Genomic DNA, 25,391 nt, shown 5'->3' on the forward strand with positions numbered 1-25,391 from the left:
AATACGATGCAAGATGAGACAATATTGCTAATTAGACGGACACTGCACCCAGTCTTCAGTCAACTCTTGTGAAGCTCCATGAAGTCATGCATGAGCAGGCTCCAAGGATGAAGGCAAAGGATCGATAAGGATGACTTTCTTTCATAGATTCACCTGTGATAAGCACATTCCAATGAGTCATTGCAGGATGAGTTGGTGCGAGAATTCACATCCATGTAGATATAATGTAGTATAGAGAGATTCAGTAAAGGCCTTTTGTTTTTTTTTTTTACAGATTCTATTTAAAAATAGAGATAAGCAATAGTAAAAAACATAAAAAAATAACACAAGCAAAACACATATTCAGTGACTGCAGATATTTACTGTCATCCCAGGATGCAGTGCTCATGAGGTAGTACTTTGGAGTACAGTGGGGAAAAAAAAAATGCACAAAATTACTTCCAGTTGGTTCTGAGGTAGGCCCTGGGTGACCAAAATCCCTGTCCCCTGAAACAAATCCAGGTCATATTAGCTGTGCCGGCTGGGTTCTGATTCAGCATGGAATTTGTTTTTCCCATCATGTGAGAGAGAAAACATCCAGTCCAAAGAGGGAGATGTCAGCTCGTACGCAAATTCGTTCATCAGAGAGAAACGATGCCACAAACACGCAAAGCAGAGAAGTGGGCTTAGCAACATGATAACTTGCTGTATTGCCTTGTGGACAGAACCGTCTTTGAAGGATTAGTAACAAACTGAAAGCTCACTGGAAATATCTCGCTTGTTTGTTTTGGCTTCCAGAGCATTTCTAAGAGTAATTACTAGCAGTTGAGAAATGGAGAGGACGAAAAATGTGGTTAGTGCACAGGGCGGTGGCTCAGGAGACCTAGGTTGATTTCTAACCTCTGCTATGGTCCAGTGTGACATGGAAAGGAGCCCCTCATCCATCTGCAGCTCAGATACCCGCTCTCCATGGTGGGGCTGAAGATGCCCCTCACTGACATGGTGCCCAGGCAGAGCCCCTGGCAGGATTCAGCCCTTCCCAGCCTGCAGATGTGAGCTTAATTCAGCCACAGCCACATCCCTGCCATAAGGGCCAGTGCTCGTAAGCCTCTCTTCATGGCGAAGCACTGCTTCAGAGGGGGCAAAATCCCCAGTCCCCATGCGCAGATGCACATCCGTTTAAGCCAGTGGATATGAATGGATTTGTTCTCCGCAGGAATGAATGTGTTTATTAAGATACATGTTGGCCGGGCAGTGACAAATCTATCCTCCCGAACCCAGTGATTAAGGTTTAATTTTATTCCGGATTACAGCCAGCTCCGTTTGCTAACCAGCCCTCATCCAAGTTTGTGCACATATTGCCTGGAAATGAACGTTACTCTCCAACTGCTTAAGCAGCTTTGGATAAGAAATGATGGTTTCAGGGAGATTAGGAGCATAAGAAAGATCTCCAGGCTCAGAGGAAGTTAAGGGAAAGTGTCACCACGAGTTCAGGAAGAAATTCTGCCACCTGTGAGGGTTTGAATCCTCCAAATCTCTTGGGAGAGTCCAATAGAGCTGATGGAAGACTGATGGATTAGTGAAGGCAATACACTTGCACATGGTGAGCATGAACCCAGCCTATATATACATATATTTACACATGTATATCTAAACTGTCAGAAGGAAAATGTATACACTTCAGAAACAGCCTCTAGAAACAGCCTCTGGGCTGAGGAGAGCTGGGGTGCGAAGGTTTGCATCTTTCTCCAGCACCCTGCTCCTGCAGAGCGCATCTCCTCTGCTGTTTTCTTCATATCCTGCCAGATAAAGGTCTTAAATAACTCCTATTTCTTGTTCATAAACATATGTTATGTTTCTAATGAAAAGCTCCATCAAGAAAGAAGCTATGCATTGCATGGCTGCAGGAAGGGAATAGCCACAGCCTGGGCAAAATTGCATCCTGTGCCTGTGCTTCTCCTCACAGCTTCATCTTCTCTCCTTCCAGTGATTTCTGGGCAGGAAGCAGAGCTCCAGCAAGTCCCTGTGATGAATTTGATGGTAGGAGGAGGCCAGTAAGCAGAGCCGGTGAATATTTCACCCTCGCTGTAACAACAGCTTTAATTTGTGAAACAGCTTGGAATAAAATTCTGGTAGTTTTTCATGGGAAAAAAAGTGGACGTAATTTCTGTGTTTCGCAAAAGGAACAGCAGCAAACTCAAATGCCTGGGCCTATCATTATCTGTGTGCCAAAGTTCTGGGTGGACATAAAAGTTAACCTAGAGAAATAACATCACAATCTTCCCTAATTAAGTAGATTCTGCTTGTTTATTGTCTTCAAGTATCTGCAGCTCTGCTCATCAATTTTTCACAATATTCCTTGGCTGTTTTCTCATGTTCAGTGTCTGCCAGTTTGATGTTTTGTTCTCTGGAGATTTCTTTCATAAATTTTTACTATTTCCTTGGAGACTTTTTATTATCTTTTTTTTTTTTTTTTTTTTTTTTTTTCAAATGACTGTATTTACTGCAATACCATGCAGTGAGAGGAGAAAGCCATGCAGTGGAAACTCCTTTAACTGAATGACATGGAAAATCCCCTCTGGCTTCCAGGCAGCTAAAGAAGGTCAAACGCAGTCAGAGCTCTAACTCTGTCAATGGATCCCGAATCCAGTATTTAACATTGATCTGCAGCTTCATAAATACCGTATTGACACCAGTGACATCAGTCCTGACATCAGAGTGATGAAATACAACCAGGACATATAAAAAGGACTTCATGCTGCCAGATTTGCTCATAGCAACTACCGGAACAAAAAGGAAAAGGAGCTTTTGTAAGTTTAATTAACAACTGGTAATACTGCTTTGGTAGAGGAGCTGTGCAGGCCTGGTGCATATTGCCAGATTGCTTGGCCAAGGGACCAAAAGTGATCTTCATCTTGGAAGGAGATTGCTGGAGATCCACCTCTCTGTTTTGTTATAGCCCAAAATGAAGCACGGGGCAATCTGAAGGCTCCCACGTAACAATGTTTGTAAGGCTCTTCACACACCTGGAAATTCAGATGTAAATCTGACTGTCCCCTGGTCAGCCTGGGGACATCCTTTCTGAATTCAGAAGCACCTAGAAGCAGCTCCATTACATCATGCAAAGACCACTGGAACATTTTGCAAAAGAACGAGTGCAAAGTGACCAAGGTGGTATTTAGGGAAATGGTTATGAGTTGACAGAAATTCAGATGGTAACTCTTTTTTTAATAAAATGAAAGGGGAAGGAAGAGAATGATTCAGATATTCCCTTGAAAATTTTACAAAACTACTTTTCACATACCTCAATTATCTCCACCTTCATTTTATATATGAGAATCTGTGCCTACAGAATGAGTCAATAAAAGCCAATAAAATGAGAACAGTATGAGACAGATCTTTGGGTTGTATAAATAAAGCATGAGTTAGGTGACATCATTGGGGCAACAGTGATTTATACCAGCTGAGGATCTGGCCCATAAACCAGGAACAACTCTTTCTGTGCAGTGATTTATGTTCTCCAGTTATTGACTGCTTAGGAATAAGCCCTCTGTTATAAACAATCTGGGAAGCGAAGAAGGCAATTGTATCTTAATGAGACCGTGGTTCAAAGCACTGCCCTGTTACACTGACCCTTCTATAGATCAGAAAGTCTCCTTGATTTAATTACAGATCCCAGACTAGACAGCTCCAAAACTCATTTATGCCCTGATTTTCTTTTTCTTTTTTCTTTTTTTTTTTGGGGGGGGTGCACTTTATGGTGATTTACAGTTCAGCCTAGAAGACTCCCTTCCCAAGCAAAAAAAAAAAAAAAAAAAAAAAAAAAGAATAAGCAGTTCTGCCTTTTAAATCTGAAGGAGCAAAAACTTCAAGGATGGATTTATGGGAATTTAAATGAGAGTCAACACACTGAACACGTGTGAAAGGTTCCCATTTGAAAGTTCACCATCCAGAATCACACACAGCTTTTAGCAGATATTACAGAATTGTTCCACTAGGGTTATCACATCTTCAAGGAGATCTATTAATTAATTGATTGATTTATTTATGCTAATCTATGGTATAAAGAAGTGGAAATAACACAGCATTCCCTGTCACATGCCCTCCATGCCCAGAGATGGCTGATGGCCACTGAATCAGCATGGAAGTTGTCTGTGTGCCATCAAAAGTCTTGATAAATATTCAATAAACAGCTACCTCCCCACCAAGCCTTTGAAAAATCTCCTCCTTAAGCTTTTCCCTCATCTCTGTGGATTCAAAGACTTTCATGTTACAGTTGCCAAAGGTCCCTGCATGATTTAAAAGCTGAAATCCCACTGCCTTTTCATGATTTACACTCAGTTTCCAGAGGCTTCTACTGAAAGGCACAATTCCCACTCACCTGGCTGCACAACTCCCTTCTGCACCTCGTCTTCCCTGATTGAGGATCTGCATTTTCCCTTTTTACTAAATCTTTCTCTGCCGGTGCCTACCCCTGGCATTTTCTGTGTCTTTCCTTTCTCTGACCAGTCCTTAATGTCACGGCCTGGCCTTGGCACACCTGCTGGTGCCTGTCTCAGCTTCAAGGGTCTCAAAAATAAGCTCCTGATGTAGAAGCAGGTCAGGGACATGAGTACATGACCTGTGCTCAGCAAGGCACTGTGCCAGGTGTCTTATTTATATGCTGCCATTAATTAGTTCATGCCATTAATTATCATGAACATTCACAACATTTTGGACAGAAAGCATACTATATATTGGCATTTTTATAAACTGTGATTATATTGTTTCTCTGTTTTCAAGTCCCTTAAGCAGAAACTTATATTCCCTCAGGAATGAAGTCTCTTGAGCAAAGTTATAGCATATATTAAGAGGGGAACTTTAACCCGTGCTGTAAACCACATATTAATATTTAATAAACCCTGCCTTCTTTCAACACAAATAAAATATTACGGCTCTCTGAGCTGAAATGTTTTTAAAGGGAACAATGATTTATATTTTTCCAAAATAAACAGTCTTCGAGTGAAGTCCTGAAATTATTTTAGAAACATTTTTGTGAATGAAATGTGTGCCTAAGAATAATTTTGTAGATTATAAGATCTGACAATACCAATAATTACACTGCTGTAAGTCAGCTTAAGTGCCCTACCTTCCTCTGAGTATCAGGACTCGCTTTTTCTCCTTAAAATCTAGGGCACTTTAATGTATTCGAGTCGAACATTTAAATCTACAGTCATAAGCTTCTCTGGAAAATAGTCTTGTATTTTTAGGACTGGAAAAGGACATGGGGAACTTGTTTCTCCCCATTAAAATAATAATCAGTGTCTCTACTAATAGGAGAGGGGAAAAAAAGAAACAGAATAATGTGACGATTGTAATGATCCCGCTCTGTCATAAAACAAGTATGTTAATGGTGAAATGCAGCCGTCGGGCTGCGGAGCCGCGCCGACATCTGGATGGCATTACAGAGCTGCAGAGATGTGCCCGGGAATGGGGACGGGGCAACTGCTGCCATCATCCTCCAGGACCACAGGACCAGTGCCACATGTGGGGCATGGACCCTTAGCCATGGGGATGCTGCTGGAGGGGCACCCACAGCTCAATCCTCAGCCAGCGGTGATGCTCTCCGCGGTGAAACAGCCCTGGTGTAAACGGGGATGTCTTTTAGGCTGCTGTAGCATGCTGCCTGGGTTTCTGAAGGGCCCTTTGTGTTGTAGGAGCCATATTCCAGAAAGGTTTCTTAGCCTTGTGTGCTGCATCGTCCCACCAGAAGAAGGACCCTTTTCTTTCTGTACATGGACTCTAACAGAAGGAGTTTTTGCTCCATATTTAAAGCTCTTTTTCTGTGTAGTAATAGTAGGAGGACCCAACCAACCAAGTACTACCGCCATGCTGTTCCAATTCCCTCCATCTGTGCTGTTTGGGAAAATGTAAAGGCAGCAGGCTAACGATAGGACTCCACAAGACACAATTTCCAGTGCAAAACACTGCTTCTGGAGAAGAAAGAATTAACCCAAAATAAATAAATGAACTATGGGGAACTATACTTTTAATGGACAAAACAGATAACCCTATGTAAGGATGGTGTCACTTCTATAGTGTGGTTAGCCAGCTGAACAAAATGAATGTATCTTATTCATTTCAAACTTAAGGTAAAGATGAAGATTTCCACAGGAAAATCATTTGTCTGTAAAAGAATTGTCAGTAAAAGAGAAGAACAAGGAGCTCTTCATGTGCTTATGCAGAAATCCGTGACACAGGGCAGCTAATTATCTTAATAAAGGGACCTGGATCCTTAGAAGGTGGTGATATTCAATCCAACGCAAGGCAGCTGTGTTGCCTAACCCAGCGGAGGTCTGGCACCTAGAGAACCATTAGCAGCACAGCTCCTGGAGGATAGAATACAAAAGGTAAACAGCTCGATGTGAAAAAGAAAAATGACACCAATAACAACATAATGAAGCCCTCCCACGTATCAAATGGCTGAAATGGCTGCAAGCAAATCCTCTGTATTATGTGGGAAAATATGATTAAAATTATGCCCGTAAGCTCCTTAAGGGGACAGATATGAAAGCTATATCTACTTCAGGGCTTCCCTGTCTCTTTGCAGTCAGATTTGCAGTTTTCTGTCATAAGGGGGGGGGTCTGGGTATCAGACCTGTCTGGCTGCCTGCAGGCAGGGTGAGCAGCCTCCCAGTCCCACACCAGCTCCGCTGCCACATTGGCACAGCCGGACAAGCCGATCCAGGCTGCTTTTTTTGTACCAAAAAGGGACAAGAATAGCACTGATGCATGCTATTGACAACGCGTCCAGGCTTTTGACTAATTGTAAATCAACATCATAAATGGGCTTTCAGACAGTAAGATTGGTTTCGGTGTTATTTCAGTAATCTGGAGTTTCTTTAAATATTAACCAAGACCTGCTCTGTAAAATCAGAGCAAGTAAAGGGAGAAAGCAGTTCTTGCAGGACATCCCTTCCCCTTGATTTTGTGCTCAGTATTATTAAGTGCTTTCCTTAGCCTAGTTTTCAGTGCTCCCAAGTGATGGGGACTCCTATCCAGGCAGCAGCTGAGCGGTCCTGTTTATTTATAAAAATCAACCAGAGCCACACAAAAGGTTATGGCCACAGGCCAAATGTCTTTGACATCATAGCCTGTCATTAATGGCATAAATCCTCCGTGATTTCATTTCCCAGTCAGCTAACCAGCATCTATCACAGATTATTTTAAAGGAAAAAATGTCTAAACATTTACCTTCAAACCCCAAACAGATCATATCATTCTATTTTGCCTTCCCGATATTAAATATATTCTCTTGGATATGGCATTTTTATTACAGGTTGCGACCAGTCATGGAGCATGTCTCAGAAAGAGATATGTATAAAGAGAAGTTTTCTTATTGTTCCCTAAGGGGTAAAAAACAAAAATGGCATTTCATTTAGCAAAACCTTTGCTAACCACAGTACTTTGCTGTTTTAATGTATTTTTGTTCCCCAGCTTGTGCACCAGATCTCTATCTGCTTATTCATTTTAAGGGAGAGAAAAATTAAAAAGGTTGCTCTCTGCGCTCTAGCTTCTTAAAGCTGAGAACAGTTTGTGTGGACAGGCCAGAAGAGTTTTACTTCAGACTTTGCCTGTCCCTTCTTTTGCATAAAATCATTGTGCTTACGTTCAAACTTTGGCAAACGTCTCAGAGCATGAAAGGACCTACTATACATATAACACCTTAGTATTTTAGTTTAAAACACTTTGGTATTTTGAGTCTTACTGACTTTGGTGTACTTGCTGATGGAAAATACACTGCTTAATAATAAGCCTTGATATTTGACCGTCATGTGCTGGTTACGTGAGATTGGACCCCAAAAGCACAACTCTTCCAAACCAGGGCTGGTGCTAAACCCCTATGGGTGACCAGGGAATTCTGCTAAGCTTATGTGCAAACTTAGAGTTTAAGTCTCACTTTTCTGCATATAAACCTGGAAACACTGAAATTCGCCCAGACTGCACCAGTTGAGAGCAAAAGAGCCCGTCAGGGCTGCCTCCAGGGGAAAACAAGAGCAATGTGCAGCACTCGCTTATCAGCTCCCATCTCCAGAGCGCCCTGCAAGGAGAGGTTAATTATAGGCAATTACAGATGAAGTCTGAGATCCAAATGAATTCAAAGGAAGAAGACTCAGGCTCAGACCAAGTGCAGCCCAGCTGTGCTGCACAAAGGGCATGTGATGCTGGGCAGGTCGCGGGTTCCCCCATGCCAGTGCATGCTCCTGGGGTTGCGTTTTTCAGCCCCCAGTGCCTGCAGGTCGCAGGGAAGGAGCCTCGCAAGGAGGGCCAGGCAGTGCCAAGGGGCCAGGGCATGCAGCAGGGCAGCTGCCACAGCCTGGAACATACATGTAGACTCTCCCAGCATGTTACAATGCAGAAAATAACAGACAAGGTCACGCAAGCAAGGCTGTCCGAGCAAATGCAGTCTCCCCACTCCCTCTGGCCACCCTGCAGTGTTCAGAAGAGAAAGGAGAGATCTGGAGTGTGAACACCACAGTGTGAACACCACATTCCCATTCAAGCCATCCCTCTTGCCTTCGTACCCCGTTAACCCTGCACCCAAAGCCCTCACCACCAGCAAAGAGGAACAAAAGGACCTCACGCATACCTTAGCAAATATAAATTAGATGTTTCCTTTTTTGAGCTGACTGGAATCTCAGGAGACACCCGCAAGCAAACGCTACCCAGACGTGCAGACAGCACGGATGTGTCAGAGCACTCATGTGAGAGCCAAAGCTAAAATACGCCTGCAAAGCACCAGTAGCTCCATTCTTATGAGTAACGCATCCCAAAGGTGCCATAACATGCACTGATGCAATGAATTCTGGGGCGCTGGAAGGAGTACAGTGAGAGGAGGAGCTGGAGTTTCTTAGGAAAGCCAGCAAGTTATTTTTCCACAATTTATCATGCTACTTTTACACTGCAAGTTAGCCTTTTCCTCCAACTGCAGAGATGAAAAGTCACATAATTCCAGAGTGGATTAAGCCAGCCAAGAAAAAGAAAAGCAGCTTTCTCTGCTCCCCAGGGCATATATTATGCCTATTTGTTAACATTTTTGATATGTGGAGGAGACGAACTTCAAGGAAGGAATGTGGACATCTCCTATCTGAAAGCAAATCTACCATGTTGGAACGGGCTGAACGCGTTTCGTTAGGAAGATGTGTTAGGGGCAGCAATATATCTGAGTGGTAACGCTTACATGTTTCAGCACAAATAATATAGTGTGGTAAATAACCATCACATGAGGGACTCTCACAGCCCTGCCGGGAATAGCAAACATCTCCCTGCTGGCAGCACAACACGACTTGTGCCCAAGCAGGGCAGGTTGGAGGTCGGCAGCACTGGATTGAAGGCAGACCCCAGCCACCAGTGGCTGCAGAAGCTCCCAAGGTTTATTTGCTCCCATGGATAGAAAGCCGAGTCTCAGTGAAGCTTCATGAGCCTTTAGAGCACATAAATGTACCTGAAAGCATGTTGAGAAGCTCCCTCTGGACAGCCATCAGCACCAACCATCTTCTGAATCTTTCCAGGGACGTGGAACTATCCATGGAAGGAGACCTGCAAGATGGGAAGTGTGTGGCATGAGGCTTTCAAGAAATACATAACCAATTATATCTCAAACGCATGCAAATGATTTACATGTGGAACAAAATCTCCAAGTCTGAAAACCCAGAAAGTGAAAGATTGCGACTATTTAATCATTTACTCTAATAGCAGCATTGTCATTAAAAAGGCGCCACAATGCGGCTCTTGCAGCAGATGAAAAGGAGGGACAATGCATGCAAATGCTACTCACATTTTCTTTTCCTGCTCTCCCAGTGGTTTAATTTATATCTGATGAGACTACACTTTTAAGAAGGAGAATGGCACATTAGTCTCACTGGTAATACCGCTTAGGATGAAAGCACTCTCATTATTTGCACTGAAAGATCCAGATTTGCTTAAACAAGAACTGTCACAACATGCTGAGGTCCAGGGATTCCTAGGGGAGTGAGTCTGACATATTTGAAGCCGATTTGCATTAATTTATGAATATTACACAGTCTGTTTGTCCAACAGTTCTGAAGATGTTTAGTCAATGCATACCTTGAGTTAATTCAATAGAAAAACTGTCAGATAATACACCGAGGGATGGGCACGGCGATTCTGGCAACCCCTCCTCGTTAGGCACCACAGATAAAGAACTGCAGAAGGCTCTCATTGTAGGAGTTTAAGAGCTATAAATATGGAAAATACTGAGACATGCCAGCTACGTGGAAATGTTGCAACTCTAAAGGTAAACGCACAACCTGTGCATCCTTGAGATCAAAGCCTGCCAAGGGGTGTCGCTGGGAGACACCTCCCAGGGTGAAAAGAGGGAGAAAAAGAAGGGGAAAAGAAAGCGAAGGGCGGAAATAAACTCCCAAGCCTGCTGGGAGAGGGCTTTGGAAAACTTGAGATAAAGTCTCCAATGCAGCTCCAGTGTTGGTTCTAATTACACTAAGTCAGGGCTTTTAATTGCTTTTAATGCCCTTGGCTTCTCTGAAGGCAGGAGCAACTGCAGCCCTGCTCTGGAGCATGTGGAGGCGAGCACAGAGGGTCAGACACCTGCAGCCTCTGCTCCTGCTGCTGCTCATGGGACAACCGTACCCACGGGATCGGGTCCTTGGGCTGACCAGGTACTAAGGGGAGAAGGGAGGCCAAGGATGCTGCGATCTGCAAGAGCACCCGTCTCCACCAGCAGGGATTCTACGATGCAAGATGCAGCTGACTCAGTGCCGTTTAATGAATGGCTTGCCTTTCTCCAGAGGTTTCTGTTACCATCACCCCAAAACCCTGCAGATAGGCGTCCTTTGGGTGGAGCTGCTGAGCTTACGAAAATGAACAGACAACATTTTTGCACTCGCTCTCTCACTTACACTCAATTACCTTTGAAATGTGGTGTTAGCATTTGAGCTGCTCCATAGCTTTGTTCGCTTTATTTTCCTTTAAAGCTTCCCTTTCTTCAGTTACCTGCTGGGCTTCTTATTAGAGGGTGGACACCTCTTGCCAAACGCCCTTGCAGAAGGAAGAAAGGAATTCCCTCCTTTTCCATCTGCAGATCACAGAGCTATCCCGAGTCGGCTGCAGACAGCCCAAGCTCTCTTGCCTAGGGTGTAAACAGAGAAAATACCAACTTTTGATCTACTGCTACCTTTCCAGCAACATGCAGTCATTGCAAGTATTAACATGGGAAAAAGGGGGGAAAAAATGATTTGCTGATCTGTCTTGAATTCTGTGTGTGTGAATGGGTTAGCATGCAAAATGCTCACACAAATACAGAGATAAGGATGGAAATGTTCTGGCTAAAGGCAGAAGCTCATCCTTCCTGGGAGCTAACAGCCACTGCACCATTCAAGAACCTCAAAAGGTTTCAAAAATAGAGCTAAAGCAGTATTATTTCCCTGGGTAATCTCTCTGCCCCAGGGTAAAATTCATCCCTGTTCATAAAGATCCTGTGCTATTTAACTATAGAAATGCACCCTTTCCTGTTTTCAGCCTATTATATACCAATTAATTTAAGCTCTGATAACGATTTGGGTGGCAGTAGTATCTTGGAGATTATTAGTCTCGAGCACCACCAGCAATCAGATTTTTTTGAAAGTGAAGGAATTTCTCAGGCAGCAAAGTCAAAGCACCCTGGTTTAGTTTGTTCTTGATTTTCCACTACGGTCAGGGTTTGCAGGCTGGAGCCAGCAGCAGCCATTTCCCTGCTCCCATCCCAGGTTTAAATATGGGCATAGCCACACAATACAATATAATTAATGAGTTAATTTGCATAGCAAATACAAGTTATGCACAGCAATACGTTTTCCCTTGCCTCCTCGGGGAGACAACGTGCTTTACGTGTCAGGAGGGAGCAGGGCTTTCCTGGAGCTCCTCACCCGAACTGCCTGGTGATGAGGATCAACCACAGCAAGGCCAAGCCCAGGTGAATGAGACCTCATACCTGCTTTTGGCCTCAGTTCCCAATTTACCCTGAAATCTGCATCATCTAGGAGCTGCAAATAGGTGGGGATCCAGCCAAGACAGGAGACTTATTCCATAGTCAGTGACTCCCTTTTGCTCAGCTTCCCAGCCTGGGTGATTTAGCAGCTATTACACATTTTAATGTATGTCATTTGTAGGAGTCTCAATGTGGATGCTATTAAAAAAATATATATATATCTGTTTCCATAATGTATGGTTAAAATCCAAGTCAGAAAGGAAGGAAGAGGCAAGAGCAGTAATTTTTAAAAAGAATAATATAAAATGCATCTATTGCTGAAGGAGGTGTTTCTGGCCCCTTCTTGTCCTGCCTACCGTAACCTACATGTATAAAAAGCACTGACTTACATATAACAACCTGTATTTGCACCCTTGGTAATGCTGTAAGTAGTGGTACTGGTTTAAAGATGACTTTAGAGGAGACTTTGGAAGGAGAAGAAGAAGAACAATATTTGCAAGACCCATCTTTCATTTTTATGTTCTTGAACTTTCCATAATTTTCCCAGCTTGCACTTGTCTGTCCTGTCCCCAGACACTGGTAAACCCGCGGAAACATTGCAGCATTCCCAGGAGAGGACAAAGCGAAGGCGGTGTGTTAGGGTAAGGTGAAATAGAGGGAACGATGTTCCCGGCTTCAGGTGGCTGTGAAGGTTACAAAATGAGGTAAACTCTTTACAAAACGAGCTCTACCCAACGCACAGGATAAATGGAAGGATTTAGCCATGGATTTCAGCTCCATCTGGAGAGCTGCCAAGAGCACGGAGCAAAATGTTGCAGGTCTTTGTGCGGCGTGGCAGCCCGTGTTAATGTGCCTGGAGGTGATATGAATAGGTCGTGCAATGCCACTGGTGTTCCCCTGGCAGCGTGTGCACCCGGTATGGCATTCCTTCCCTTTCCCCTAATAGAAAAATTACAGAACTGCTGTCAGTGGTGGCATCCAGCCATCGCTTCCCACCTCTTGGTGGCCATCGTTCCCGTGTGGGTGCTCAGCTGAATATAAAAGCACCACGAGGGAGTTCACCAAAACCTGCTCCTGCTCTCTCACCTTCAGCCTGTGTATTTAAATCTCAAACTCCGCCAAGTGACCCCACAACCATTCGGTTGGTTTTGCTCATCCTCTAATTTCAGCAGAATGCCACTGCCGTGACACTGAGGGGTGATCGGAGCCTGGCTGTGCAGCTGCGGATGTTTGGAGGATTACAGAGTGCTGGAGGGCTCCTGCTAGCTTTTGGCTTCCCCGCAAGGATGCGTGGCTTCTGTGTTTGCAGCATTAACAGTCTTTTTCTGACTTCCACTGTGACATCTGAGCTGCAAACAGGTCTAAAGATCACCACTTGGTTAAATTTAGACTGAAGTTTGCAGGTGCAGAACCTCCCTATCTGGAAGCCAGTGGGAGCTGCGCTGCCCGAGGACAGGGGAAACTGCCCAATTTTGCTCACAAAAGAGCAGATGGAGAGAGAAGCAAAAATCAGTCTGAAAAAAATGCTGATTTGTAAAATGTTCTCCCTTTTTCTATCTTACACAGACTTACAATCACAGATCGTGGGTCAGCACTGCAAGAGGGTGAGGAAGGATCGCCCTGGTGTAGCTAAAGAAATGCAAACTCTTCATGTGACTGCACTTCATGCAAAGAGCTGGGACTTACACTTTGCATGCTGAGTGTGACTCCTTGTGCTGCTGCCCTGAGCAGTGCAGAAGCCTTGGGGACCCTGTAAGGGCACTGAGACCCTGCAGCACCGACAGCTCCTTCCCTGAGCTGGTGCATGCATTACACCAGGACAAAGGAGCTAATCCTTACTGGGTGTGTGTTGAATCCCAGTGAGCACGTCTTGTCCAAAACCTTCCTGGAACACCAACCTCCACCTCCCTGGAGTTCAAACCCATGCAACAGTCTCTCCTGAAATCATGAGTTTTCCTTAAACATTTTTGAAAGAATGGACATTTCTTTAAGCATTTTTGCCCACCTGTTATAGATAGGAAACCTGCAGCCTTCAGCATGAGCTTGGCACGTCGAAGGATTCAGCAAGCACTACTTGTTTGACGAGAAGGTTGGGAAAAGAAGGAGCAGTTGGTTCATGCATCTGCCTATAACACAACTTTCTATGCTGCATCTAGCTGGTACGGGAGGGGAGAAAGTTCAGCTCTTACCCTGCTAGCTACCAAAACACGCAGTCTGTGTTTTGCTGCTATATTTATGCTGACTCCACCTGACCACCCCAGCAGCCAGCAATAGGAGAGGGTGCTAACAGTGTAGGCAGCGGGAGAGGCAGACCCAGCAGTGCCCCGAGGAGCGAGGGCTCAGAGCAGCCAGCGGCTCCCGCGGGGGTGGATTTCTGCAGGGACAGCCAGCAGATCCAGGCTGTGACAGCCAGGCGCTGTCCCTACATCCAGCCCTGCAATTATCATTATAAGCTTTTCAAGAGACCATTAGTTTTTGAAATGGGAATTTGAATTTCTAAATGGAGTCCTTCTGGCCAAGGTCAGGGCTCCATCAGCCTTCATTTCAGAGCTGTATTCGAAGGGCTTTGCAGACTGATGAAAAGTCGGACAGTTCAGCCGAGGGGTCAAAACCGCGCTGCGATGTTGCACGGCCGTCCTCAGCCTTTGTAGTGCATTTTATTCCAGTTAGATCAGCGTTTTCTAGCTGAGTCACAGTTGCGCAGCTTCAATGTCTGCCCCGGAGGCCACACACAGCAGCGGGAAAGGAGCTGCCCAGCCTGACAAATATGGGCACCGAGTCCCCATTCGGATACTCCCAGCCCCTTTCCAGCAGTGCTTCCCCGTCCCATTACACAAGAATCCAGCCCCAAAGGCTTAGGGCTCCAGATAAAGAAGGCATGTGTTAAGATTACAGTAAATGTGTTTGGACTTCAGGTCAGATGAAGAGCATCATTTCCAAATGGGGATGATCCAGGGAGATATGAAACATGGGGATTCGTGAGGATTTGAGGATGTTTCCTGCCTGATTTTTTAATCCCTTCCCAAATCTTTAAGTGCGCTTGCTTATGCTCTGCATTTTCATTTCCCCTCTCTCCCTGGCTTGTGTTTTACATAGACTTTGAGCTTGCTTTCTATTTCAGACAACTTGTAGCTAATGATCTGGAGCTCTGCAGCTTCAGGTATGACCTTAAGAAAGTCAATCAGTCTCTCTGGGATAGATTTTCCTTTGGTGCAAGCTGCCTTACACCGACCGCAGAGTCCAATGAGAATCGTGTTTGTGTTCCCATCTGGCAAATAATGATAGTATCACCTTTCCTCCTGCCTTTTGTCCAGGGAGGGAACGACCTGTCTCTTCCTAAAGTGCTTCAGACAATGGCTGTGCTCAGAGACAGGCACAAACACAGCTCTGTAATAACGTCCTGACCCCTCTCCCCACTTCATTCACATACATGCTGCATACACCAGTTCATTCTCAGTTTTTTTTATTTATTTAGAAATAATAAAATAAGACATAATATATAAAAATCTGTACAATCCACAATTTGTGCAGTACATTAGGAAGACTTTGATACAAAAAGGCTGCAAACAGGAAAATAGTAATGGACAACTGTCAGATGCCTAGATTGTTCACCTTACAATAGCTGCAGGCCAAAAGTCATTACAAAATCAGTTTCTCGTTGGCTGTGGGATGGCAACTACGCAGCACCCTTCTACTTTACAATGGTCATGAGCAGCCATAATTTAAAGACATTACAGTACTTCTCAGTTTTACCTTGTAATCCATTATGAAAAAAAAAGAAGACCTAAGGAGAACAAATCAAACATCTGGACCCTTTGTCTTTCCCAAGAAGAGCAAGTGCTAAACTAACAACACAGAAGTTTGTCGTGTCTGGGAGAGGGTATCGTTAAACACAGCCAATAATTAAGGAGTTCTACCCTTGCTACCTAAGAACAGACAGCTCGCACAGAAGAGACAGAGGAAAGAAGAGATCCCAACCTGCCTCGGAAATGTTTTTCTTCACTGTATGCAGTATGTTTCAGACAACAAGTGTCTCATTCAAGTATTTTCAGGGAAGGGCAGAAATAACATATTCCCCCCAGACCCTAGGCAAAATACAGTATAAACCTTCTGTGCGAGCCAGGTGAGCCGACTTTATCCTTGATAAAGAGGCTCACCCAAAGCCTGCAGGAGCCGGTGGGTAGAGCTCAGTCAGTTTAAAGGGTTCCTAATTAAGCATCAGCGTGGCCCCAGATCATCAGGAACAGACCAAACGCTGTCAGTCACTCTGTACTCCTTAAAAATAACATTTGAAAAAATGACCAACCCAATTTGCTGCTGGACAAGTGTGCTACAACTGCCTGTCCTGTAGTGGGCCTACCAAGGCATGTTCGGAAATACAGAAATGATGGACAAGGGGAAGGGTACCATGGCGTGCACATTGCAGGTCTCTTTCTAGCAGCTTCCCAGAGCCAGAGGCTGAGTGCAATTCTGCAATGTCAGAGTACATCGGCAAAAACAAAGGGTTATTAAAAAAAAAAAAAAGAAAAAGAAAAAGAAAAAAAAGAATGCGGCAGAGAGTGTAATGGATTACCTCGATGCGCACCCTCGACAAGACTAGCACTCGGAAAGCTGGTAAGTTTTAAAAATGCCAGTAACTAGAACATGTTTTCAAATTAAAAGTCCATGCGTAAAAAATAAATAAAGAGAAGTTCATAGCATTAGGAATCCTATAAGGCTTGCAAGTATTTGCTAAAAATCATGCTAACCGGTAGCATCTAGGTACTAGCTAGCCGAGACTGCCGAGCGGAATTTATACTTTTTGTGGCCTTTTCTGTTTCTTCTTCTCCTTGTCCTCCTTTACAGACTTCTATTTACATTTGGCTTTAAATATGAAAATACTTGATAAACTTTATAAAATGTACATTTTAAAAATATTTCTGAAAAACTGACTTGAAAAACAAAACAAAACAAAAACAAAAAAAAACAAAACCCCAAACCTCTGCACCAGAAATATTAAGGGGAGGGGATCTTTCTTTTTTTCTTTTTTTTTTTTAATTTTCTCTGAATTCCTTTTACTTTAAAGAAAAAAGCTGAAGTCCTGCATTCCCCTTTCCCCCATCTCTTATCCCTCCCTCAAACATCTCAAGTATCATCACCCAGTGGGAGCTCTGTGCACCTGGGGCACACCAACCTGGAGAAGGGGTCCCCTTTCTCCCAGCCGGCGTCCCATTTCCATCCCTTCCCCTTTGCATTTTCATGCGCTTTCCATTTCACTGAATACTCTTTGGTTTAGGTATTTTCCTTGTACAAGTATATCACAATAGCAGCACTAGCAGCACTCAGTTGTCTTCACTACTGTTGACCCAGAAACTGCAATCGAGTCGCTTTGCGTGTTCAGCTTTCCTCTCATTTACTTCCCCCCACCCCAGTAATAGCCTTGTACTTAATCGTCTGCCCTCTCTAGTAGCCAAATCTACATTTACAATGTCAAATTTCCACAGTTTCGAACCCACCCACTGCAGATACCATCTTATCAGACACCATTTCATTGCAGGCATTTCTTTCAGGCAGGGCTGGAAGGGGCCAGCGGCCTTCACAGATATCTGTTTGCAGAAGACATTAGACCTAGAACAAGCTGTTTTTTAATGGCATACAGTGATCCAATACTGTAAGAGTGGACTAGGGTTGCTGTCCCCACCGCCTCCCCTCTCCACCTGCTCCTCGGGGGAGCCACCAGTGAGCAGGCGTGACGTGCAGTTTGGTTGCATCCTTGATCTTAGAGGCACAGAGAATTTAAAGCCTTCTGGGCGAAGGAGCCAGGGCCAGAGCATCGCAGGAGGTCACAAAACCTGCTCAGAGCTCGGCCATGTCTCTCATCCACTGATCACTGATGTTGATGTTTGCGGGGAAAAGGAGGCAGGAGATGGAGCTTGCCTTGCAGCCTCATCCTCCCAAATAAACCCTCTCCAAATGAGCTGGAAAATACACTTTTTCTGACACCCTTGCCCTGCTGAAGAGAAGCATTTTCACAAAATGCCACCATTCCTGTGCCGTTCCCAAGAGCTGTGTTACAAAAGCCTTTTTTCCTCTCCATTACCCTCTCCCAAACCTCTTCCTGGGGATTTATACATGGCTCGGCTCATCTGTGCCCAAACACCCGCGCCAGAAGCGCTTTGCCCCGGCACAGCTCACCAGCTTCCCTGTCCCTGGCAGATTTTGCCTGGAAACGTGGGGGTCCCAAGTCTGCAGCACGGCAGATGGCTCAGTTTTCAGGGCGCTGAGGTCTAGCGCCAGTTTGGGAATGTGTGCACTAACACTCGACCTTCTGCTGCAGCCCGGCTCGGCGAGCGACCGGGGAGGACAGATGTTTGCCCCTTTGCCTTCCCCCAGCTGTGCTTCTCCTTACCAGCAAGGAAGGGAATTTATTCCCCCATAGAAGGGAAGAGGGGCAGGGTAGATCCCTACCTCACTTTAGATCCGAGTCTTAAGCTTTTAGAATAAGGTGCAAAATAAAGGTCGTAAAAAGAAAAACAAAAAAAAATCAAAAGAAAAAAAAAAGTGTCTGAGGTTTGAATTTTTTGTTTGTTTAAAGCAGCCTGTTTCTTTTTTTTTTTTCTTTTTTTTTTTTTTTCTTAAATAAACTCCACTGTGCAAAACTGTGCATTTTCTTTGGTATCCACTTAGGTAGTTTTAACTTAGTACTTTTGTCTATGTATATATATATTTCATTTTTCCTTTAGTCAGAGAATTAAATTCTCCCCCCAAAAATCTTAATTTTGCTGGAGGCTACTGATTGGCCTGATATTACATAATGCCCCTTATGTAATTGGAAAGAGAGAAATTGATTCTAGCTATCAAACTACTGGCCTCAAAAGGAGTTTAGACTTCCTGGCGACGTTGGCCTCTCTGTAGTGATCACGAGCTTTTCAACCCCAAAAGTTCAACACTGACTTTTTTTTTTCTTTTTAAATTACACAAGAGAAAATAAAAACTACACTGCAACAAAAATAACCATTTGTGTTCATGTAGTTAGCAGCAGCTTTTTTAAAAAATAATTATAATAATAATAATAAGGCAGATTCTTGCCTTTGTTATGCCATTAAAAACATTCTTGTTCCCTAGAGAGAAGCATTCTGGAAAAAGTTGAAAAAAAATAATAATAACCCAACCAAAGCTTGCCTGCAAGTTCAAGTTTTGTAAAAAAATATATACATAATTTATTCTACAACATATGTGCCTTCTGTTCATACTTAGACATGTTTAGTGCTTTGTGTTTAGAGTTCATTTTCTGTTGTCCCTCCTACGAGGACAGCCCTAAAACCAGCCGGGGTTTCTCAGGTCTGCTTGCCTTCACACCACTCTTCAACAGTACCGTTGTCTGAAGACTGTTCTGGGCCAACTTCTCAGGTCAACGTGCCTTTGACCGATAGATTTTTTTTATTTTTCCTTTCAACCAAAAGAGAGAGGAAGAGTTTGTCAGTCATATTTCCGACTCCCGCCGTAGCGGCCGTGGCTCTAGAGGCACCCCCGCTTGGTTGTGGTGGTCCATGTCGGGGTGGGTGTCTGTGCTCATGCTCTCAGGCACCCCAGTGTCAATCTCCTCCTCCTCTTTGCTGGTGAGGGCCACTTCGTTCTCGTAGCAAAAGGAGTTTGCGTTCGAGAGAATGTATTTCTTTTCTGCTAAGTCTCTGGCACTGCAGATGGGTGTGTTGGGCACTTCGTATGTTTTGTGGAACCTGGAGTAATCCACTTTGTAGTAGTTTTTCTCTTCAAAGAGTACGGGCTCATAGCGGTGGCCCCAGAGGATTTCGTTTGCCAGATATGAGCTACGGCACTGGGTCGTCATGGCAGTAGCTTCCACCATGCCCTCTAAAATTACTACAATTTCAAAGTCAGCATTGTCCATGTCTTGTTTGCTCAAGTCATACAAAGGACTGTCTTCATCTATTTCATGTACTATTGTAATTGGGGAGACCAGGAATATGCGGTCTATCCCGCTGTCAAACCCTACGTTGATGTCTATTTGATCCAAAGGGATGTACTCCCCTTCCGACGTGATCCTGGATTTGAGGAGCTGTGCTCGCACGTGTGCCTCCACCAAGTGGCTTTTCCTCAGGTTCCCGACGCGCCACATCAGGCACAGTTTCCCGTCTCTCATGGCCACCACGGCATTGTGGCTGAAGACTAGAGTTTCGTTTCTCTTTTTTGGCTTAGCCATCTTTGCCATGACGGCACCAATGATGAAGGCGTCAATGATGCAGCCTACTATAGACTGGAAAACCACCATGAAAACTGCAATGGGGCACTCGTCTGTGACGCACCTGAAGCCATAGCCGATCGTGGTCTGGGTCTCAATGGAGAACAGAAAGGCTGCAGTGAAGCTGCTCACTTGAGAGACACAAGGTTTGTTATTCTCTTGATTCTCCAGATCCCCATGCAACAGCGCGATCAACCAAAACACACAGCCAAAAAAAAGCCAGGAGAGGATGAAAGTCAGGCAGAAGATAACTAGCATCCACCTCCAGCGGATGTCCACACAGGTGGTGAAGATGTCTGCCAGGTATCGCTGTCCCTTCTCGCCCACGTTAATAAACTGGACGTTGCAGTGGCCGTCTTTTTTGACAAAGCGGCTCCTGCATTGCTGTCTGGTGTGTACCTTACTTTTTCCATTCCCAAAGCCGTTGGCAACGGCCATGGTTGCCAGCTTCATGCCGTCCTCCTCCGAAGACACGATGCTGTAGCGGTTGGTTCGCACGCTGCCCATCACTACTGCTGTGGACTGAGGTGCTTCTGCTTTAGAAAACAGTCTAAGTTTCTGCAAAACCCTTTGGAGAAACAGTTTTGAAAGTTCTAGAGGAACACACACACACAGAAAAACTGGGGAGAGGCCGGAGTCCCCAAAAGCCCTTGGATCAACCAAGGACGGTCTTCTGGCATGCAGAGTTAGCTTAACAAGTAACCGTCATAGAGAGGGCATGGTCTGCAAGAGAAAGAGAAATGTCGTATTAGATCCTGGAGGAAAAGGACAACGAATCAAGCCTGCAAGAATCATGTAAAACGACTCCTCTGGGTCTGCAGGAAGTTTCCTTATTCTTAACAACAGCATTTTCTGGAATGCACAGTTCTCCGAGCGCAGTTATATACTGACAGAGGTGACATCGTTACTATAGAGAAGCCACTGCTCTTCTCAGTGAAAGCACTGTGATCATGTCGCACAAGTCTCTAAGCAATATTCACTTTAAAGTCAAGCATGCAAAGAATCTATCTGCTGCTTACAACCGCGCTTTCTGTTTGTTTTGAAACAAAGAATTAGCTTTAGCCTCCATCTGTTCAAATAAAAATACTGAAGCAGCTTTTAACGATGTACAAGGTCTGTCTCCTGGACTGCTTTACCTATGGCAAACAAGGGAGTGTGCAAAAGGGAGGACAACATGTGCTGAGAAAAATAATAGAGTTGGGAAATGCAAGCATAAGTATCAGTGATTTCCTTTAAATTAGCATGAAACAGTTTGGGGAAGAGACCTTTAAAGCTCATCCAGTGCCACCCCCTGCCATTGGTAGGGACCCATGCAGCCAGCCCAGACTGGCCAAAGCCCCCCCAGCCTGGCCCTGGGCACCTTCAGGGACAGGGTACCCACAGCTTCTGCCTGGGCCAGGGCCTCATCACCCTTAGTGAAAAATAACTTCCTTATATCCCATTTAAATCTGCACTCTTGCAGTTTAAAACCATCTCCCCTTGTCCTGCCAGTACAGACCCTCTCTTTCTTATAAGTCCCCTTTATGTATTGAAGTTACATTGCATAGAACTTATGTTGTTTTTTTTTGTTCATTCGCTTGTTTGTTTTTATTAAGTGGGAGTTAACAAGGCATTGTGTGCTCTCTGCAAATGAGAGGAATAAAGGCTGCGTTAGTACCCGTAATGTCATCAACTCTTTGGGTTCTGGAAGGCTTTTACATTTATATCAGGTTTAAGCCATATGAAGCAAACTAAACCTGGTAACAGCCAACATCTGCCTCTGTGAATGCAACCAGCAGAAGGCTACGGTGGAGTAGGGCTGGCTGAGAGCCTTCGTAACACCTTTGGTGGAGAGTACCAGCACCTTCCCCTCGGGAGCAGGAGGCAGCCACTTCCAGCTCCAAAGGGCAGCGGTTCTGAGTGTCCTCTGGGTCTTAGATGCCAGCAATTAAGACTCAGCAGAGAGGCTACAAAACCTTCTTCCGGAGGGTAGAAGCTACCAGACTTGTTTCAGGGAGGTCTGGCTTAGACCCAGGCTTAGCTTTTAACAAGTGCGTCATCCATTAAGTCATGCACTGTACATCAGGAAATGTAATTGAAATGCTGCAGAGGAGAAGAGATGCATTACTGCAACTGCTCCATCCATACATGCACCCCACGGAGGAAATAAAACCAAAACCAAGTGCCGAGGAGCGTCTGCTATCTGTTGTCATGGGAGAGGAGGCTTAAACACCATTTACGTTAGTGGGGGATTAAATCATGATACTCTCCGTACGGGTCTACCTCCTTTCCCAACAGCAGCGCCCAAAGCCCGGCCGAGGTGTTCCAACAACTTGAGGGATTTCAAACAGTTTCTGGGCCCTCCCACATCCTTCCACTACATCACGAGGGCTTTAGGTCAGCAAACACTTGTTGGGAAAAGGAGCAGGTGACAAACAGAGAACAACAGCATGCTTGCAGTTGCGTGCAGGATGTTTTTCCCTGGAGGATGTCTTCAGGGTTTTCTTTTACCTTCTCTTTTTTCTCACTTCTGTTTGTTGTGCAAGAATGGGTCCAACCCCTACTTGCCGACATTAGTCATCTGTGACTTCAGCAGCAAACAAGACATTTTGGCAACTTTTGATGGGTTCATTAGTGTCCCGTTTGAGTGAAATGTAGATTTACGGGATGGTATAACTGCCCTTATGCTAATCTGACTATCTAGCCTATACTATGTCGGGAGTCACTTTTTCCCTTGCACCTTTTTAATCATGAGGTTTCTCAAAAACCACAAAGGAATTCTTTTAATGTTCACTTAAAAAAAACAAAATCTTAAAAATATTTTTAGAAACCTGAGTAGAGGGGGAAAGTGAAATTGTTTATGCATTCCACACACAAAACTCCCTGAAAAAGCATTGCATTGGTTCACGGATTGATCACTTTTCTAAACCACATCCTATAATCATAGTTGCGTTCAACTTCCACATTCAGAGTCTGCTTTGTTCCAGGCTGATGGAAATACACAACCTAGGGAACAGATTATTTTGAAGTCTTGTTTTTTTTCCCCCCCTCTGCATCGTCTCTTGGATTTTAGAGGAAAACTTGCGGTGGAGGGAAAGATAAGCTGTAAAGTCTCAAGTGTCAGAATATGTAGCTCCCCCCACAGAAGGCTTGACCCCAGGACATTTGTTTGAATTCCACAAATCACTGAAATCCTAACGGCAACTTCCTGCGGCGAGCTGGCTGAATTTAGAAGTTTGGGACCCGAATGAGGTATCGCACACCGCCATATCCCCACTCGGACCGTCTGAGCACGTTCTGCCTCCTGTACATCTGCACAGCATTTCTGCGTCCATCAGAAAAGCTTTATAGCTGCACGCTGTCGGCTCTCAGCCCCAGGAGCAGACCTGCACCTCCTGGGCTCCGAGGATCCTAAAACTCGGAGGTGCGCCCGGGGGCACGCTTTGCTAAGTTTACAGCCTGCTCCTTGAAGTTTATACAACAAAGCTCTGGCATGCTCCGCTGCTGCTGGCGGGGTGGCTGTCTTCTTTCTGCTACACAAATCGCCTCTCTTCCTCGCGAGTGCTCGGCATGGGGAGGATACGGGGAAAGGAACACGGCCAGCACTGTGCTTGGGCCCCACCAGGTCTGTGTTCACCCTGAGCTGCACAGCGAGTTTCAGCAGAGTTCACCCAAAAGAAATCCCACGAACAATGAAGTGAGCATGAAAATTTAATGGTACTTATTTTGCTAATCCACCTGCTGCTGAAAGGCAAAATGAGCCTGCTGCCCCCACACACCCCGACAGCAACGCGTTGGAGGCTGGAGGTGCTCAGCTAGCGTGGGACCAGCCCCACAAACCTCACCAGACAAACCCAGAACCCGCAAACCAACCCAACCCCGTGTGTAATTGGGCTCAACACACTGCAACCAGGCTCACACACACAGAGCTGTAAAGTCAATCATCGCTAGGTGTGTTATTATTATTATTAATTGACGCTACCGCTCCTGCTGGAAGAGGATCGGAGACCAGAGCAACGCAGCTTGTAATTACCGGCACTGGCACCAACACAGCGTTACCGGGATGGGATGGGATGGGATAGGATAGGATGGGATGGGAGAGCCACAGACTTATTCTGCTTCAAGGGGATGCTTGGAGGAGCAGAGGGAAGCAGGGCTATGCTGCTTCTGCAGCATTTCCGAGCCAACATTGGTGCGAATCCCACAACCAGAAACCCAAACCCCCACTTTCCCCTTAGCAAGCATCCCCCTCAAGATTTCCCCAGAGGAGAGACATTTACATCACGTCTAAGCACCGCGACCAACACCTCGAAGGGAATTTGGGCAGAAGGTTTAATACCGAGCAAAAACTGTGAAGTGCAAGAAGAGCGGGGGAGAGAGAGGAGCACTAATGAGCGCTCGGAGCAGTTATTCCCAGGCTGACGCCACGCAGCCCCGCAGCGTGAGCAGGGCACATGTTGCTAAGAGAGCACCGGCGCTACCTTAGCGAAGCGCCTTCCCCTGCTGTCCTCAGTAAACAGAACAAAGGAGCTGCTCGCATGAGTGAAGCCTGTTCCCACAGTCCCTGCTCGCTTGCTTCTGTGTGTGGCCACCCCAAGCACCTTCCCCCAAAGCCCTGTGGCACTTGGACATCGCTGCCCAGCACCACTCCACTTGGCAGGGCTCACGTTACACGGGGTACGAAGGAGTGAGGTGCCTTCAGGAGGATCTGTCCTTAGCCATCAGGCAGTGGGGGAAAAAATGAAATAAAATAAAATATAATGAACAGATGATGCAAGGAAATGGGTATGAAGAAACAGGAGAAAGGAAAGCACAAGTGGCGTTTGCATCTGCTATCCCGCAAAGGAGCCGGGTTCGGGATATTTCTAGCTGATGACAAAATAGCTACAAGTGAAATAGTCATCACCAGGGGGTGTACTTGATGCACCGGCTGTGAGGATGGAAAAGCAAACAAGTGTAAAGGTAAGGCTGAAGCACCGAACAAGTGCCACTGCCTGCGGGCCGGACGGGGCTGCATGGCCCCAGCACTGGACACCAGAGCCAGCGCGCACCTGCGGCAGCCCCAGCCCGGGAAGATGACAAAGCAGTCGCTCAAACCCATAAATAAATCTGCCATTTCTTATCAGTATTTTTTCCTCTAGCTGTCATGAACTACGTTGAAACAATGCAGCCTCTTCACCGGCTCCCCAGCTGCAATGTTGTTTTTTT

General features: G+C 45.2%; 1 protein-coding gene and 1 long non-coding RNA gene across 4 annotated transcripts in view; both read right to left on the reverse strand.

The window, feature by feature from the left end:
• Positions 1–253: 253 nt before the first annotated feature.
• On the reverse strand, positions 254–14,100 carry LOC119713150 (uncharacterized). Its single transcript, XR_005260092.2, has 4 exons — positions 13,971–14,100; positions 10,909–11,128; positions 9,464–9,558; positions 254–5,951 (listed from the first exon to the last, which is right to left on the reverse strand). It is a non-coding gene; the product is annotated as an uncharacterized lncRNA (long non-coding RNA).
• A 1,311-nt stretch (positions 14,101–15,411) lies between these two features.
• The window catches only part of KCNJ2 (potassium inwardly rectifying channel subfamily J member 2), a 58,496-nt gene continuing 48,516 nt past the window's right edge, over positions 15,412–25,391 (reverse strand). For all 3 annotated transcript variants that reach the window (XM_072025914.1, XM_072025915.1, XM_038165291.2), the window contains one exon: positions 15,412–20,927. In XM_072025914.1, the coding sequence (XP_071882015.1) occupies positions 19,428–20,711 (1,284 nt within the window). In that variant the 5' untranslated portion in view covers positions 20,712–20,927 and the 3' untranslated portion in view covers positions 15,412–19,427. The remainder of the gene's footprint in view (positions 20,928–25,391) is intronic.

Source organism: Anas platyrhynchos, chromosome 19 (assembly GCF_047663525.1).
Source record: "Anas platyrhynchos isolate ZD024472 breed Pekin duck chromosome 19, IASCAAS_PekinDuck_T2T, whole genome shotgun sequence".
Lineage (NCBI taxonomy): Eukaryota > Metazoa > Chordata > Aves > Anseriformes > Anatidae > Anas > Anas platyrhynchos.